The sequence below is a fragment of the Mya arenaria genome, chromosome 3, assembly GCF_026914265.1.
Source record: "Mya arenaria isolate MELC-2E11 chromosome 3, ASM2691426v1".
Taxonomy (NCBI): Eukaryota; Metazoa; Mollusca; class Bivalvia; order Myida; family Myidae; genus Mya; species Mya arenaria.
The window spans coordinates 33,830,542-33,849,851 of NC_069124.1; the positions used below are offsets into that span (position 1 = coordinate 33,830,542).

At 34.3% G+C, this 19,310-nt stretch overlaps 1 protein-coding gene across 3 annotated transcripts in view; it reads right to left on the bottom strand.

Moving 5' to 3' along the window:
* Positions 1 to 18,449, bottom strand: part of LOC128227739 (receptor-type tyrosine-protein phosphatase T-like) — a 36,657-nt gene extending 18,208 nt beyond the window's left edge. Inside the window, exons 1-11 of one of the 3 annotated variants that reach the window (XM_052938546.1) lie at positions 18,321 to 18,449; positions 15,012 to 15,120; positions 13,294 to 13,530; positions 10,568 to 10,771; positions 4,910 to 5,035; positions 4,237 to 4,386; positions 3,713 to 3,844; positions 2,423 to 2,569; positions 2,129 to 2,269; positions 1,842 to 1,979; positions 609 to 833 (exon numbers count right to left, since the gene is read on the bottom strand). In XM_052938546.1, the coding sequence (XP_052794506.1) occupies positions 609 to 833; positions 1,842 to 1,979; positions 2,129 to 2,269; positions 2,423 to 2,569; positions 3,713 to 3,844; positions 4,237 to 4,386; positions 4,910 to 5,035; positions 10,568 to 10,771; positions 13,294 to 13,530; positions 15,012 to 15,120; positions 18,321 to 18,338 (1,627 nt within the window). In that variant the 5' untranslated portion in view covers positions 18,339 to 18,449. Of the gene's footprint in view, positions 1 to 608; positions 834 to 1,841; positions 1,980 to 2,128; positions 2,270 to 2,422; positions 2,570 to 3,712; positions 3,845 to 4,236; positions 4,387 to 4,909; positions 5,036 to 10,567; positions 10,772 to 11,267; positions 11,694 to 13,293; positions 13,531 to 15,011; positions 15,121 to 15,983; positions 16,420 to 18,320 lie in introns of those variants that run through there. The other 2 variants (XM_052938547.1, XM_052938548.1) reach the window with 2 other exon arrangements.
* Positions 18,450 to 19,310: the final 861 nt, after the last annotated feature.

Below are 19,310 nucleotides of genomic sequence, written 5' to 3' on the forward strand. Positions count from 1 at the left end.
AATACGTAAAACATCGATCAGGGTCACGTTCCATCTAAATGTGTTTAAACGGAAAAAGAAGTAATGGCTTGCTAGATATGACGTCACAATTTAAAGACTTTCGTAAAACGTATAATATTTATGGTGCGATATCGTCTTAGAATGCAATCTTCTTATAAACGGAATATATCGGATTTTTTTTAATCATTCCGCCTATAACATATCTGCAATGCATGTAACGCGGGAAAGGACATGGCTTTGTGGGTTTTGGCTCAGATGCAGCACAGCTCCGATAGGTAAGTTTCCTTTACATTTTTTAACGAAAAAATCACGTCATAAAAAATAATCTACCGTTATCATATAAAACCAAACGCTGACTTACAATTTTTCTGAACTCGTGTAATTAATTTGTACATTATACGAGACTCGTGAAAGATCCTATGTATACCAATTAAATTTAAGCTCCATTGCGGCAACATATATACGTTGATGTTAGTCATGCTCGAGTCATTTTCCTTGAGTAAAAAAACCCATAACCCTTTAAGGGCTCGATCCAAAATATTATTATTATTATTATTATTATTATTATTATTATTATTATTATTATTATTATTATAACGCTATCTTACCACCATTTCGGCCATAGATTCTGTATCCTTGTAAAAGGACTTTTCTTCCTAAATCCAGCTGCCACTGTGGTGGCTCATTTCCAGAAGTGGCACTGCAGGTACCGCATATTTCAGCATCGCTAGTGAAGAGCAATCCATCAATAGCCTTTTCAGCCTTGCATTCATCATACTGGCTTGATTGATTAGCACGCGGGCTCACAGCGCCACTTTGAATGATATCCAAATCTGAAAGTGTTATATTTCTTTAACGGCAATAACTATCTTTATTGCATAACAATTTAGTCGACATATATTTGGTGTAATAGCCTTTGACAAGAAGTCATGTAAGGGTTAGACGACTTCTTCGTCATCATAAAAGTATTACTTCAGGTGATCTTACTGTCTTAGAATACTACCTCGTTGGCTGATACAATGTCAACGCAAAATCTGACGCAGGGAGTGTGTATCGGATGAGTGGCAGTAGGCTGACTTTTAAACACCCGCGAAAGTTGAAATTCTTAATGATTAAGCCTAGTACTTAATTATCTTGGCTGTAAATGTAGAAAGTATTATAAAAGTAGATAGCGTTTCAATAAAACAATGAAATCTACTGTGACAAATCGTTTTGCTATATAGTTTGTTTTATGTCTTTAGCGCTTTTAATTATCGAAGTACTAAATATTCAATGCCTGTTGTAAACTAGTTTACTACTAATAAAATATCGCAAAGGCTCGTTTCAATCAATTATAAAAAAATGCTCAACAAATTATGTATTGTATGACCACTTGTTTTTATATCTTTTATATAAAACATACATTAATCACAATGTAAATGGATGGATTTAAAACACACCATCATTTTTCATTATGTTTATTTACTTTCACCTAGTGCTTTGTATAGAACCAACTGAAAGGTATTTAACCTATAAGGGTTATGGCGTCATTGTTTGTTGAAATACAGCTCGTCGATTGGATAAGCGGATAATTAAGTTACAATAATGTGCTATTCGTTTTACGAATGTGTGTTGTCAAATATCTTTCTTTAACAATAAATACACAGCTGTAGTAAAATACATATTTAAGTAGTGTCGGAAATTTCTTAAAATATAATTATAATATTCCTTTCAACTATCTTGGAAATTGTTCGCGTGCCTTCCTGCATTAACACAGCATAAACACACGAAACAAAGCGGAAACCCATCCTTAAACACACGCACACGCACACGCACGCACCCCCCCCCCCCTACACACACACCTATACTGCAGTTGAATCCACCATATCCGAATGAACAACCACTGGAGCAATTGCCATAGCGGGTATCACACTTGAAATCGGAGCCATTGCAATGACATGGCGAAGAACAGTTGTATCCGAAATACCCGTTCACGCAAGCTAGGGAATGCGAAAATGATTTTAATGTTCCTTTTTAGTTTCCTGAATATTTTACGAAAGATAGTTTGAATCCATATAAATCGATAGTATTGACAAATAATATACGCATGTATAAACATTATGAATGAATAAATTAACCAAAAGCGTACGCTCTTTGCACATTTTTCCAGAAAACCCTAAGTCACATCCGTTCGCACATTGACCGGTACTTTTTTCACACGATCTTTTTGGGTTCCGACAGTGTCCACAAACGTGAGTACAATTTGCTCCATACGTCCGATCTTGACATGCTATGAAATATATAAAAAAATACTTTTAAAAAGAAATTCCGTTTTTTCTTCATAGAAATATACAGTACTGGAAAACATTATTGAATAATTTACAATAAAATCTATTGCGGATTGGATTTTAAAGGTATGCACATTTGAGAGATTTATACTTACGGTAATTGCACTGTGGATCCATTTTATAATCATACCCGGGTACACAACCTCTACCGCAAACTCCGGTGATATGGTTGCACAATCCATCAACACAGAACGAACTACAATTGCCGGAGCAGTTTTCGCCATAAGTTCCTTTCAAACAAGCTAAAATGTAAGTGGGTACTTCAGAAAGTAAAATTGCTGGTTAATGACATACAAAACAATAAACATTACACGGAACCACTTTGTTTTAACCCCATAAATATGCCGAACGTACACAAAATCATTTTTGTAATCCTAGTAGCAATTGTCTAAAACCTCAGAATCGTATGACCTTGGTAAATGTTTAAGGCACTGAAGGAATTTGTTTCATAGAAAATAAAGTTTAAGAATTATATCACTGCCTCCAAAAAGAACATTTTGAGACCAGTAAATAAGAAAATGTAATAGAGACCGGAATCTAGAAGAGCACATGCTTGTTTTGGTTTAGAAATGACACAACCACCTTATTTGTACGGAAAGGGACAGTGTCATGTGCCAGGAAAATGACCTTTTCAATTAAATTTTCATAATCAGAATAGTATTTCTCTTCCCTTCTGAGATCCAAACTCTTATATATAAGCAATAACTCACACATTTTCTTTTATGTCATTTCCTTCACAGCAGCACTATAATGTGTAGTGAAAATGCGATTTTGCCGTCCATAAAGGTGACCATTTTTACATATAAACTTTAAATCAATCAACTCTTTAAAGCAATCGGATCTCTACGACCATTTTTATCGAAAACGACCTCGGATGTATGCCGGTATATCAGTTGAAGTAGTTCGTTTGTTTTTTTTAAATTTTATTATTAATTAAATGTAGTGTTTTAGAGTTGTATTTATTCCATATACATCCGAGGTTGTTTTCGATAAAAATGGCCGAGGAGCTCCGAATGCTCTTTAAAGCAGTGTTTTGAATGAATTGAAAATGTAATTTGATTTTTCATTGAATGGTTGCAAGTACTAGCCTCTTATTCAATCCAAATATTAGCCCATGTTTATAAAGAAAAAAATATTTGCACGTTCAAAAGTAAATACATGAAATGCAACGAATTTTCAAGTAAATATATAAAAAAAAGGATTTGACCAAAGGGTTAGAATTTGGGGGTAAACTGGGAAAAATATATGGGATATCATTAATAACCTAGTTTTGTGAAGTAAATTGTACAATAAGATATAATGCAATACTAATATATATTCTTCTCTTTTTTCTTAAAAATGCATTAAAATGTAAAATGGAGACTATTGAATATACTCAAATTTACCAAGTTGACATTTAATTCCCTTAAATCCGTCAGCACATCCTCCGACACAATTACCGTCTTCTTTGTTACAGGGCGGGGATTTGCAGTTCCCGCATTGTTGGCTACAGTTACCGTAAAAACCATTTTGGCAGCCTAAAATAAACCACAGCAGCTCTAAAGTTCAAGTAAGGCGTCTTTCAAATAAAATTATATCTTAAAGAATTGAACTATGAACCCTTAGTCATCTAAAATACAGTTTTATGATCATATAAAACAACGGTCACTAAGTTCACGCCCTATATTGCAATGACATAGCTTAAATAGAAATGTGCCCTATAAGCAACAATGGATCGCCAACAGAGTACACACACGCTCATAAATCGAATGTTCAAACTAATATATAAATCTTCAAAATCATATATCAGACATGGTACTAAGACTACCAAACAGGACTATTTAAAGCAAAAATGAATTTTCAAAACTTTTGGAAATAAATTTACAAATTTCACTACGGTTGAGTTAAATGTGGTTTATAATGTTCATACCTTTAGAACAATCCTTGCTTGCCAAGAAATCATATCCGGGCTTGCAACCCTCCACGCATGTAGATCCAGTCACTGCGTTGCAGTGGGCGTACAAGCAATTTAAATTGCAATTTTGGCTGCAGTTTTGTCCATATGTTCCATTCATGCATTCTGTGAACACAGCGTAGTCCGAATAGGATTAAATGAGTCAATACTAGCGAAAAATATATTTGTTTCCTATATGGGATTCAGTTTGTAATCTAAACTAAAATTATATGTTATTCCACGTGATATGACTGTTAAGTTGGTATACTCCCGTAGTAAATATATCCATTGCTTTAACAGTTATGAATATTTAAAGGAAGGTGGTGTGGAGCCATGCCAAACGTATTGGATTCTTGACATATCGCAAAGTAACATTTTTATTTCGTTTCAAAAGAAACTTTATCGTTTTATTAATAATTAATATGGTCATACAGTATCAGTTCTAACGGGCATACAAATAGGGTGGTAGTGCAATATTCCCTTTAAGAATTTCAGATCTGTTAACATTTCAGTTGCCTTGATTTTATCAAACAAGCGATACAGTGTGCTGCTTTAACATACGAATCATAATATTATATTCAACGTTAATTTACAGGATATTTTAAAAATAAATTTTATCAAGCATAAAATAACACCGATCTGCTTTGACCTGTTTCACAAGTCGGTGGACTATATCCTGGTTTACATCGTGTACATTTTCCATCTAAACTATCGCAGCACGTAGTACAGTGGCATGTCTGTTCACATCTGTCACCAAACTTTCCACAAGGGCATTCTGCAGCAAATGTTAAAGGATAAGTTACTACATTCCACATTTGAATATGAAGAAGATCCCAATTTGTTTTCTTGACATTAACAACAGTTATTCATTGAAATGAAACTTAACAGTAAAAAGCAAAGTTACAACTGAAGGAGCTTATAATAAACAGGTTGTGTAATGCTACATGTTCTAGTTTTTGCACGTGTACACGTCATCCAGATATGTCTACTTTTCAATGGCCTGAACTTTTATTGACTTTATAACATGTACTTCTAGTGATACATATCCAATTTATGTCTATAAGGTTTTCATAAAAATGTTACTTTATATCAGGCAATTATATGAATAGATGTTATTTCTATCCATACATCTTTTTTTCTCGTAGAAAAGATATGAATATGAAAATAAACTAGCTTACGTGGATATTTTGAATTAATTTAAAAAGTTAAAAGTTTTAATTAACATTCGTGTCAATGTCCCGGTTGAAAAAAACGTAGAAGTGTATATTTCTAATATAAATGTATAGACTACAGTCAAACAGGAAATGCTTTTTTTTTTGTCTTCAGTTGACGGACTTTCACAGAACTAGCTACTTAATTTTTGCAACACAGATTCACCAAAAAATAAACGACCGAAAATTCCATACCAGAACTAAAAAAACAGAGCGTTTATTTTTTGCACAAGATTAAGCTGAGGTAGTTTTATAGCTTAAATATGTCCTTAAATAGTTTGAGTGTTCTTAGGTAACAAATGATGCAAATGTGTTTGCCATTTTCGATTGGAAAAAACACCAAGATGATTACCAACGTAGGATATATAAACAATACATTTAAATTCAAAGTAGCCATAAATGCCTACAGCGCCCATCTCTAGAATTACGTTATTTTACAAATTGTTTACAGAAGAATGTGTTGCAAATTCAATATTAAACGCTTTCATAGTAATTCGCCGATTCGCCAGCCCGTGTCTCCGACTATGGCAAGAACGGGAGTGAGCCTACGGACTCCCGAGGCAAAACCACATCACCCTGTGTACTTTGTCAATATGTTGGTACTTTTATAAGGCAGAGACTGCAGAGCAGTAGCCGATGACTGGTGCCACACACACACACGAACCCACACCCACACACCCACGCACACACACACACACACCCACAGCCACACACGCACGCACGCACGCACGCACTCACGCACGCACGCACGCACGCACGCACGCACGCACACACACACACACACCTTTTTCAAATGTTAAAACCAAATCTATTATGGTTGTGCATTTGCTGATAATGTAACCTAGGGCGCGCCCGGCTCCCTCCCCCAAGGCTTCACTATTGAACGTTTGTAACCAGGTCTGAATTGAGATCATATTGTGATTATCTCCCTTTGACCATGATGATAGAAGGTAAAGTGACCTATGTGACCTTTTAGGGTTGGTCAAAGTACGCGTGGAGTCTTTCAGACTCCACACACCTTGACAAGCCCAATTGCGTTCATACCCCGATAATGACACCAACCCCGCAATTCATTCCTTAAATGATTGCAGTCGAATTGTTCTTTGTGTTAAAATTGTGGTAATTGTATGGTTTTACAATTCAACATGGCGGCATGTCAATATATATTGTTTATTCTTGATATGAAGATACCACATTCTTCTGTGCACTTATCACCTCCTTATTTTACAACCAGACAGACTAACACGGGCACAGAGCGAGAGATGCAGATAGCAGCATAGCGTTAAAGTTATTGCCTTTTTGATCCACAATCGGTATGTAAAATGTGTTGTTGCTTTGTTAGTCTTGTGTTTTATGTGTTTTATAGGTTTTCAATGTATTTTAGCAATAATCGCGGTCACTAGATTGTCTCAGCTAAACTATTCACTCTTGTTAAATAGTTGTTAGGACTTATAATCAGTTTAGAAGTCATTAATTCATTGCTATGCATAGTATATGTGAATTACTATGTATTAATTCTTTATATTATGCTTATGATTATTATTTCTGTATTTTCAGACTACGTCGTATTATACTACTCTTAATATCTTCACTGCATAAAATAGTTTAAGTGCGATCGACTTTGGAGTTACTATTAACTAACACCAGTTTTGAATATTTTGAACCTAGAACCGACAGTCCAGAAATATTGAATGGTCACGTTTTTCATGAAATATCTCACGTATCCAGAACGTCATTCCCTATCTTGAACGCAAGTTACCGCATTGAGTTTTTCCTTTTCGCAAGTGGATGGATTTGTATTGGCTAACGTTTGTGCTCAATAGCTTACACCACACATACTCCTGATGTAATATAGCTTGAAAATCCTCTTAAAATCGGCATTATGACTGTTGTTGTAATTTATGTATATCCGACGTGAAATAATTGTTCTTGTATCGTGTATCTTTTTGACAATATAATGATTAGAAGCATGGAGAGTTTCCGATCACCTATCAAGAATGCTAAAAAACAATGACTTCGCTGACAATAATTATGGGGACAAATTGCAACCTCGTCAGTGGTATGTAAAAGAGCTTATGCTAATCACTGTCAACATATTCAAAACAGAGTTTCAAATCTATGTATGCATTGTAGACTTTTGTTTTATTTCTAATCTTGCTATTTATGGTAAACGATTGCTCCTTTTAAGACCCCTTTGCTCGAGACCCATTTTGCAAATCGGCTAATTTGTCATGTACAAAATATCCACCACACGCTTATCCCGCAATGAGGTGTACAGTTTACTAAAGCCAGATGGGCGACTTATCCCTCTGTATTTCATGGGCACTTTCATGTCCGAGTTAAGGTCTTTTAAGATCGGGCTGATTATCGTTCGGAACTCCTCGGCCATTTACCATCGAAAACAACCTCGGATATATGCCGGTACATCAGTAGAAAAAGTTGGAAAAGTTTTGAATAATATTATTAATAATTTGTCTTGTTTAAACGTGTACGTTGTATATTTAAGTTTATATTGATTGTCAGTGAAGTGCATTATTGTATAAATAATTAACATCTGTAAAGTCTTTAATTTAACTTTTAAAATTGAAATAACTACGCGATCAATTTACAGCGTAGTTAAATTTAAAGATTTTTGACATGGTAAACCGTCCATATATTCGATGGAAAATGGCCGAGGAGTTCCAAATGGGCAGTTTGTAGATAATCGCCATATTGAGGGTATAACACTGGTTGCAAAATTCCGTTGAAACATTATTGCAGTGTATCTATCACGGTCTGATTTGTAATAACGTCATACCGTAATAAAAAAAAGTCATACAGTTCGACCTTCGCACTCCAAGGATTATTTTTTATATCATCTCATCTTACAGTTTACTTTGTTTAACAAATTCATTTCCAATTGTTTTTGCTATTCAACATTAATTTGAACCATGATTTAAACATTATTTATTGTTTGGAAACCTTTATAACCTTTGCGATATGTTGAACACAAACAACTCGATCAGCTAAATCTTTATCATTTTCGCTATTTCTATTACATAAAAATGTTAGGTGACCAATTTGTTAGATGACCAATTATGAAAGTTTTTTAGTGTGCGTTTTGTACGAAAGATGGTAAAGAAACAATTCGCATACGAATTTTATTGCAAGCTTTAAATTAAGCTTGTAATGCTAATGTATAAGAACAAGTAGTTTATCTCATCCTCTATATTGAATTTTGTATAATTATTTATTGTATTTACGAAACCTTCATTTACTCTGCAGTGTTTTAATTAATGGCATTAGTTCATCGGGGTTCCAATAAAGCTAGTTTTTGTCTAAATGTTTTTCCATATTCACTAGTGTAAGAAATCAATTAGCTAGGCACGTTTCTACGATTACTGAGCCATGGCCTGTAAACGCCAGCTCCACCACTTTACGGTGGTGCAAAGAAAAAGAGCTGTCGACACTTCCGTGGTGGAGCTGTGCCCTATGTTTACATGAACAATCGTGAGTATGACTTATATTTTGTTTGATAATTTCATTTAACGGACATATTTCGAAAATCGGAGAATGTGGTACCGTGTAAGAACACTTCTACTGTAGGCTGGTTACTATGTCGTTTCAATATTGTGCAAACTGTGCCAGGAGCTTTTCTCCCGAATCAGACTTGTGCATATTTTGAGATATGATTGCATAGCAAGTACATTTCGGTGCTTACACACCCCGTAAGAACATTCTCACGCATGCAAACATAACTGTTATGTATTGTACCTAAGCCGGAACACAACCAAACATAATAAGCACTTCTTAAAAAGGAAAAATGCACATATTTATAAAAGTGGTGGCGCTGTTGCCCTAGTGGTGGCGCTGTCGAGTAGTGGTGGCGCTATCGAGTATGTTTTGCGTATGAAGTAATATAAAAAGTTAACGCTTTTGGAATAAATACTTAATTTGCTATGTTTATCATTCATTGACCATTATGCTGGTTATGCATACTACTTGCGGAAACGAAACTCTTTGCGAATTATCTTAACCTTACTTAAAACTATTTCGAAAACAAACGGCTAGGTGCTGTTAATTTTACCATAGAACTATAAGTATCTATCATGTGTGCCCGGTATGGATGGAAAAATCCGACCCGAGTGCACGCTTGTAAGCCGGTAACGAGGCTTGCCGAGTTACAGGCCACGCAGCGTGACCGAAGGACGGATTTTTCGGTCCGGACCGGAAAAACATGATTTATATTTTTTCTTGCAATTCTAAAATTATCAGTTTGTGTAAGAATTGACGTAGAAAACGCACTTTTGTACATTTTACCAAAAAGCGCGTGAAACCTTGTTTACTGACGTCATAAAGCGCAGTAATTTTAAATCATTATTGATGTCAAATGGTAACTATTTAAATCGCGTTTTTACGATTATTCATTATATGTTTTAATTAATTGCATACTTATTTATTTGATTGCGCTTTATTGAAATGAAATAATGTACTTTTCATAAACCATACAACAAAAGAAATAAGAAGAAGCGCAATGTTGCGCGTAACTCATATTACATGGGGGGTGTAAGATGCGTTTTTCCAGCACTGGTCAAATGACCGGAAACACACGTCCGGTATGCAAGAATACCTCCCTCATAACCGGGCATACAAGTCTGATTCGGGAGAAAAGCTCCTGGCACCACAGTTTGCACAATATTGAAACGACATAGTAACCAGCCTACACCAGAAGTGTTCTTACACGGTACCACATTCTCCGATTTTCGAAATATGTCCGTTAAATGAAATTATCAAACAAAATATAAGTCATACTCACGATTGTTCATGTAAACATAGGGCACAGCTCCACCACGGAAGTGTCGACAGCTCTTTTTCTTTGCACCACCGTAAAGTGGTGGAGCTGGCGTTTACAGGCCGTGTGAGCAAAGCATGTGGCATGTTAGTTGGAATAATAGTTTTACAGCCACAAAAATGAACCGTTTTTATTTTTGCATCATGGTGTATCTTTTATTACTCTTTTATTTTATACGACTGATTTTGAAAAAGAATAGTCGTATGTCCGAAAATGACATAAGCTCAATTTTAATGTATCATTTGAGATTTAAACATGCTTGTACCTGTTTTTAATATCTCAACCTCACATATCGTCATAAAGCGGTCATTTGACCTCTTAAATTGAATGTACTGCGCCAGTCGAGGGGGATCAAGGTGTATGAACAGGCCATTCTTGGATCTGTCTGGGTCGTTCAGCTGTGTTAAGTACTGGTTTCCCATTGATGAATCTCCAATGTAGGCAACAAGGTTTTGACTTTGCCAATTACCTGCAGTGTTAAAAGAATGAAAGTAACTTACGACGCATCGTATGTATATATTATATTTAAGGATAGGTTGATAAAATATGCAATAAGACGAAAAAGCATTATTTCTACCTTCAAATACGCAAAATAACTTGTACTTAAACAGATGTTTTGTTTTCTTGGTTCAAACAATCTTGATTTCAACATATTTTTTTAAATTCCAAATGTGCACAGTTTCAGCACAATTAAAGGGTTAGCTTTGATGGAAATAATACAAAAGTATTGTAAGCCGGGCGGTTCAAATTTCTAATCATTCAAGATTGAAACTCAAGATTTGTCAGGATTTCTATTAATTTATTCACGTTCTCTAGTCAATTACTTATTACACGAGTCAGCAATGGAACCAGTAGTCAGTTATGTATTTTAATTGTTTAAGTATGCTAGTAGTATTTTTGTAGGTATATATGTAGTTAATTAAGTTATTAAATATAGTTTGAATTTTATATAATGTAGAAATTACTTTTTCATGGCTGGTTTAGTCAAGTGTAGGTTACTCTGATGACTGACTACAGACGAGTGACTACTGACAACTGACTCCATCGCAAAAATTCATCGCCTTATATAGTGGTTGCTGATGCTGGCGTTGCTGGCAACCAATCAGAATTGGGTATTTTCACCAGCAACGCTGGCTGAGTAATGCGGCTCATATTTTGTATGAAACATAAATAATATAATATTCACTTAAAAGGTGAATATAAGGTCTTGAAGTAGAGAAATTAACATATACTCTTTAACAATACAATGCAGCATTAACTTCTTTGAAGAAAAACAGTGATGCTTATAAGATAAGTGAGCCCAGCATTACACCAGCATTCCGCAAGAACAATAGTGAAATAGTGCTCCCCAGCATTAGAGATCTGGGGTGATACCTTAAATAACACACAACATATTAATATGAATTTAAAACAATACAATAAATCATATATAAATACAATATAACATCACATTTAAATGTAGAAATGACTCGATTTACTGATTTGAATAATTTACTACGCTGTAACCTACAGAATGCAAATGGCGGACAAGTTTGACAAGTGCACAGCGTTGACTCAATGCTGGCACTCAAAACTACGAGTTAATCTGGTAGAGTTATGGAGAAAGCATTTGCTAGATATTTCATACAATTACTAAGGATTATAATAATGTGATGCAGCAGTGGAAATTCCATCTACTTACTTCAAACAGGTATATTGATTTATGAGTTACATAAATTTCGGACATGCATTTCGGACAAATGACAAACCATACTATTACAGTATACAAGTGACATTACATCTCTAAACACAAAACAAAATCATGGACGTTTTGAATCTTAAGCTATATATCGCTTCTGCCACTCTGTCAAGCTACTTTATTATACTCGTGTTAGGGCTGTTGTGATTTGTTGAATATGTATATATGCTAAATACTTTGAAAGTTGTAAGACAAGTTTATTCGAATCGCTTAAATATTTGGGCGTGATTTGAGGTCATCACATCGTTTGTGTATTTTTCTTATTACTGTTTGTTTATTTTGTAAGAGGGAAAAGATGGAGAATAAACTTTTTTTGGGAAATGCAGTCCATGCGGAGATTATAGATGGCAGGAGGAGCAATTGTAATTTACCTGAAAGGAAACTCAAGCCCTATATCAATATGATTTGGGTATGAAAGCTAGTTGTGTTGCACTGGGAATGATTTGCACTTCCTTTACTTGCTCAAGGAAGTCGTCGTCTGCTTGCGTGCTATTATCTCATCAAAGTCTACTCAATCTAACACGTGTCTATTATGTGTTATATATACAACTCCGATTGATTTAGGCTCAAGGACGTATAGAATTGAATGATCTCAGACAGATATATTTAGACCTTCGGTTTGACGGATTTAATAGTTTTATAAAGGTACTAGGTGTGTCGCAAAATGTTAGTAATTTGTTATTTCCGTTATTCAGATATGACTGTCTGTTTTTCTTTTGAAAGGTTGAGAAATTATTCTGCCCACAAATTGATCTTTCCATGACATCATTACGTTGCTTGGTAGTAGATATAGGGTCGTTGACAACGAAGAATAAGGTTGTGTCGTATGTCAAACTACTTCTCTTACCTCTTCACTTTATCTAAATCGATGCAAATAAACAAACAGAGCGAGAGCCAGAGAGCGAGAGAGAGAGAGAGAGAGAGAGAGAGAGAGAGAGAGAGAGAGGGGGGGGGGGGGGGGGGGAGGGGAATAGGATACAGAAAAATTACATAAAGATTATTAGCGATATGTAGGCGCTTTTTATAACGGGGACGTAGCTATTAATTATTATTTTTAAACTATATTTTGCTCCTGTAACACTGAAATTTCCGATTCAACTTCGATTATCTTTTGCAAGATTGAAATAAAAAAGGAAATATAATGTATTTACATTTCATATAGATCTTGAAATATAGTTTAGATAATACAGTTACAAAATACAAAACATAACTTACCGTACTTTTCAAAGTGAATACAGAGTGTCTACACTTACTTCCGTCAGTTCTTCCGAAAACATTAATTCTTGATAGTAAAAAGGGCGAGTTGAGGTCCAGAGTCGCCCAAGCTGGTTGATATAACGCCGCGCAACATTTACATTTATCGGCATCCCCGTCACCATTGTTGCCATCGATAATTCTGTCAGGCGACCAGTCAGACCAGTAATTTGAACCCGTAACAAGTGGAGGAACACTCGTGTTTTTAAGCAACGCTATCACATCGATTTCAGTAACTGTAAAATCCAAGACGGTAAGATTGAATACAAATGTATAATATAACATAGTATAGTTAAGTTGTGTGGTGTTTTCTATATACTACTCAAATGTTGCTTTGGATCACCTGTACTTTTGATTTAAAAGAGTACAGCTGTTAAGTTAAGCATATTATATTGGATCAAAACACACACATTTTTGGACAAATTCTATTTTTACAGAAATAAGCATCCTCTTAAAAATATTCGCTCATGTGTTTGGCCCAAAAAAATAGTTTTTACCATCTGAAAACACTTATTTTACTCTATGATATTGAAATTGCAGAAAATATACGGCTATAGAATAAAAAAGTATTTTGGATTTGGTAGGCTGTGATCCCACGCCGGTTAAGGCAAGAAAGGCTGAGAAAACTGAAGCCTAAACCACAAGGCCACCGGGACTTAAAACAAGTAGTAGATATTTTGACCTCTTAACTATACATTGATAACATCAAGTCAAGCAATCACGCAACAAAAACTACTTTAAGTAAGTGTTTTTAACGCTAATGAAAATTGTGATCTTCAAATACTATATTTCAGAAATTATCAACATTTGCTGAATGGTTCCAGCTTTTGGTATCTTAGTTATACGCCCAATGAATTGCCATACTTTATTTCGTCATTATACAGAAACATGAGCAGGGATCTTTAAATGTTGTCAACTCCACGTCAAGGTCAAATTCATTTTTTTTTATCTCGACACATCCAAGTCATTTCATTTTAATAATCGTTAGTCAGACATAAGCATGCATGAAATTAAACATTAACTCTTTCTTGAGTCGTAATTGAGTTATGGTCCAATCGCATTATAAAGTGATACATAAATTTGATATTTAGGGTAACGTTCCTGTAAATATGAGGATATAGTGATCCGTAGCAAATTAAGAGTAGTTAAGTATTTCTCACATTCAAAAAACAAACCAAACACTATTATACTTCTACATAATGATAACCTAAAGCTATCTCTTATGAAAATTTATCTTTGAGGAACCACTGCGTTCATACAAAAGAGAACGTTCTTTTATAACGCCAAAGCTGTCACAAACGTGACAAATGCCCCCAATCAGGCCTGGTCAAACATATATGTCAAATGAAAGATTTAATTAAAAATAGAATATTACAATGAATTCATATTGTGAAACATTGACCTCCAAGTGTTACCTTGATAATGGAGATGAGAGCCGACTAATTAATAATATCATTAAGGAATCTATTATTCAATTCCTATGAATAGCTTTCTAGTTCTTGCCGAGACAAAAATAATTCAAACTAATCCATTTTGTGCATCAGTGACCTCCATGTGTTGCCTTGGTCGTTGAGATGAGTGCATGGGTTTTATGCGCGACGCATAGTTCCACAGCGCTATATAATTATGTCTGTCTCCTTGATCGAATGCCAATTAATAGAAAAAAAAGGAATTACTCTTAAACAGTGTCAGTTGCAAAACTTTATTTTATCAATACCAGTTTCCAATGAATCTCGAAGCACACTCATGGCAATCAATGAGAATAACAGAGAGTACATCGTCAGTCTTCGGGTATTATAATGCATGGTATCAGCAGTCTTTAGGATCTGAAATGTATGTATTGGAATATTTAATTAAATGAGACGATATATATATATATATATATATATATATATATATATATTTCATTGTTATTAGACAATAATGAAACTCATGTTTTATGTTGGGTTATAATCTAACTTTGTAACCGTTTGAATGTAATGTCATAGCATCACAGTTGATCATATTATTACTTAAACAAACCACTTGACTAAAATATAGAGGATAATTGTTTGTTTTAATGTAAGATGGCAATGTTTTTCAACGATTGACTTTGCAATGACCGGTTTTAAATATGATTCATCAGAAATTAATTGATATTTAATTGTAAAAACTGCCATGAATTTAAACTAAATGCCGTCATATCTGAATTGGGGTCATTGATTTTTCCTCCTAGTACTGCGTGTGCTAATGTCAATTCGTTTAAACAGGGAAAACGACAACAATTTAAGAAACTGTTAACATACATTTCGAGTAACTCAAAGTTTCAAACAGTGAGTTAAGAAGCATTTTAGGATCTAATGTTATTTTTGTAATGAATATAAGAAAACATGAAATAAATATGTTTTGAGTACGGTAACAGAAAAGATAGAATGTTTTTGGAGTTATTTGATAAAAATAAGTTTATCTGTCATACTAAACAACCGAATTTCAAAAAGCGTATAGAATGCAAAATGTGATGTAAAAATTATGTTATAACTTTTTTATTTTAATAAATATCATTTTCTCTCCAAATAATAACAATCCCATAAAATATTGAAAAACTTCATTTTCACATGATGTATAAATTGACAAGGGAATGCCATTCTTTTAATTTCAAAATCCCCCAAAATGATACATATAAACGGTTTTTATTAGAAATACAACTTACTTTACATGAAATCCAATTGCCAAAGAAACACAGATTTAAAATGAAACTTGGATTTATCCACTATCAATTCTCCGTAATCTTTGTTATTCTCTCCTTCTGTTCTTCAATCATGTTAGTCATCTCTTGTGAAACAATACTCTTACACATCATAGTGAACACTTTTAAATATTGAAGAAGGTTATTTGTCTTAAGTATTTGTTTTACTTTTCCTGTCTAATTTCAAGTACTTTTTCTTCATATCTGCACACTTCAAGGTTTAAGACAATAAAATATTATATTATAGTTTAGTTTAGAAAACTAAAAGCTAGGTGTTTACCCTTAGTTAATCTACGTCTTACTCTGCTATCACTTCAGAACATTTAAAAGTTTGACTATTTAATTTATTAGCCGTTATAAATAATCTGCACAGAGGCGAAGCTTTTGACTCTTAATCAAATGTAACGTAAACGGAAATATTAACGAAGAAGTTGGCGCAATTGAATCAATTGAATTTAAGTGTTTGATAAGGCTAACCCAATGAAAAAGTTTTTCAACAAGGACAGTTCATTTGAGGCTAATGATGAAAAAGCTATTTAAGGGCTTTTCACAGTGCAAATAGTGTATGAAGGACCAGAACAAATTTTTTAAATTTAGTTTAAATATTATTAAATTATATAATATAAATATATATTGCAACACGTGTAGCTGTAAGGAGTTGAGCAATTTTTACGAAATGATATTTTTATCTGATTTCCTATCAACAAGCATTTGCATTTTACTGGTCATGTCTTCATACAAAATTAATGTGTTTTTGTGTGTCAAAATAGTCAGTACTACATTATCAACAATGTATTGAGGCTTTGCGGTGGTTGCAGCTGTTTCATGAAAGACATTGAAAATTTGTAACCAGGAAATTAATTGTATCCACTATTTTCATTATGTTATTGAATATATTCCTCTTTTTTTAAGAGATACCATTTCCTGGCTCTTTATTACTCACAAATATAAACAACACTTTGTATAGAAATTTACGAAAATGACCGACACCTACTAGTGTCTTTAAACTAAAATACATTGTTGACGGTAGATAGTTTATCCAAAAACATTTAAGAAGGGATATCTTTTCAAAACAGCCAATTTCTTTAAACCTATCACAGAGAAGTTAATTAAATTAACACTGACCAGATATCAAGCAAATGCACATCTTTGAAAGAAATAACCCATACTGGTACATCCTGGACGCCATTTTGATGTTTGATGAATGCCTTAAAGACTAGTTTTTATTAAAAACAACCCAATTAAGATAATTTCTGAAAAGCAATTAAAGCAGATGTAGGTTCATGAAAAAATAATGTTTTCGTATATTTGGCAGCCGTGTTTGTTCGCTATTTTGAATATTTTTCATCCGTTATGTTGTTGTTGTTGTTGTTGTTGTTTTATATACAATTACACATATCCCTCAATTTAATTAAAATAAAGAATATTATGACTTACGACTTAAGGTCAAGGTTAATGTACCTTAAGTCGTAAGTCATAATATTGTACGAAAAGTGTGTACTAGTATTCAAACCAAATGGCATCAATCTTGGACGTCATCTTGGACATCTTGGTTCTACCTTGGTTACCTCAAATGTTTTTAAAAGGTTTAAAGGATTATTTAAATTGATGGCTTAATTATAAGCATAAGAGTTGTGAAATTACCAAAATATGCTAAAAGGGTTTTCAATTCACCAGCACGCATGGTTTCAGTTTAGCTGCTAGACGGTTATACATTGAAATACCAAGAAGGCCGCGAAGCGAAAGCCAATGCTATTCGGTTTAATTAGGTCAACCAAGGCGAATAACTCAAAAGAGAAACGCCATGGGCCTTGGTATACATGTTCGTATTGTCTTTGGCAACATATGTACCAAATTTCATTTCAATATCTTGAACTTTTTTTAACTCTGGGCATTGTACCAGCAAGAACCTGGTTTAAAATTGAATTGCATTTATGCACCAGTCAATTGTAACCACGCTCCCCCCCCCCCCCCAGGTCCGGGGAATAGCGGGGACTTTGACTTTCGGTCCAGCCAAGCCCGGGCAAAATCCCCGCCCTGCGGGACGAACTGCTGGTAAAAACCGTGCCAAATGCCCTCGCATCGCAGGGACCCTAGGTAAAGCCCATACTATAATTGGCGCATAGACAAAACCACCGCATTCACCCGGCACTGCGGGGCCACCTGGAAGGTAAAAACACGGCCCATTTCCCCGGCTATCCCCGGTATACCCCCGGACCGGGTGGGGGGGGGGCGTGGTTACAATTGACTGGTGCATTACTTCCAAAATAATTGTACTAGTACATGTTTATGATAGCTTACCTGGATAACTTTGATCATGACACACACAACATTCAAAAAAAGTCTATAAACTCGTCCATATTCTTTTTTAATATATTCTGAAATATACTAAACTACATGTACACTGAAGTTTTCCTTTTTGAACATCCTTCACCGGACACGTCAAGAAAGTGTTAACGTGCATACTTACATCAACCTGAAAACTAGGAAATAGACACTTGATTTAGGATAATGATATTAATTATTGTTAAATAAGCATTTAAATTCCCCTAATTAAACATATACTATGCAAAATTACAATGGAAACTATATGAATAACTAAATTCATGAATATGAGAGCTAAGTTCATTCAAAAATATAATGCACTTCTGTTTATGTTATGATATTACCACTTATATATGACTACCTCATTATATGTTAAATATGTTCATGGCAATGTTGTTTTTCTCATCCATGTGACATGAGTTTACTGAATAAACTTGAAACTTGAAACATTTAACAAAGAGGCTAAGGTTAAAAGCCTTGTTGAAGCCATGTTCAAATTGAGCCATTGTGCTTACTTTTATAAACAAACACCAGACAGTGACTGGTAGATACATATTTGTAACAGACATTGTGAAAACAAGCTTGAAATGATTCTTAAGCTCTAATATGAACTTTTGATGATGGTGTATCACTAAAACAAGCATTTTGTTCACATTTACACCGGTACGTCCCTTTAAAGGGGCTAGATGGTTTAAAAATCGGCAAATACAGTATTCCCTGTACACAGTGTGTATATACCACGTGATAAATTACGTCATATATGCTACGTCGGAAGGCAACATTTTGCTTAAAATAAAGACTTATATCAAAGATAACTTTTCTTTAACTACACCATTTTAAATGAAACAAAGGGCAGTCTACGCCGCTTAAAGAGCCCCGCGTTTGGTTAATTACCAAAAATTTGATGAGGTCATTAATTCGTTTCATCTAACACTTCGAGAAACCTGTTTCCAAAATCGTGTTTTG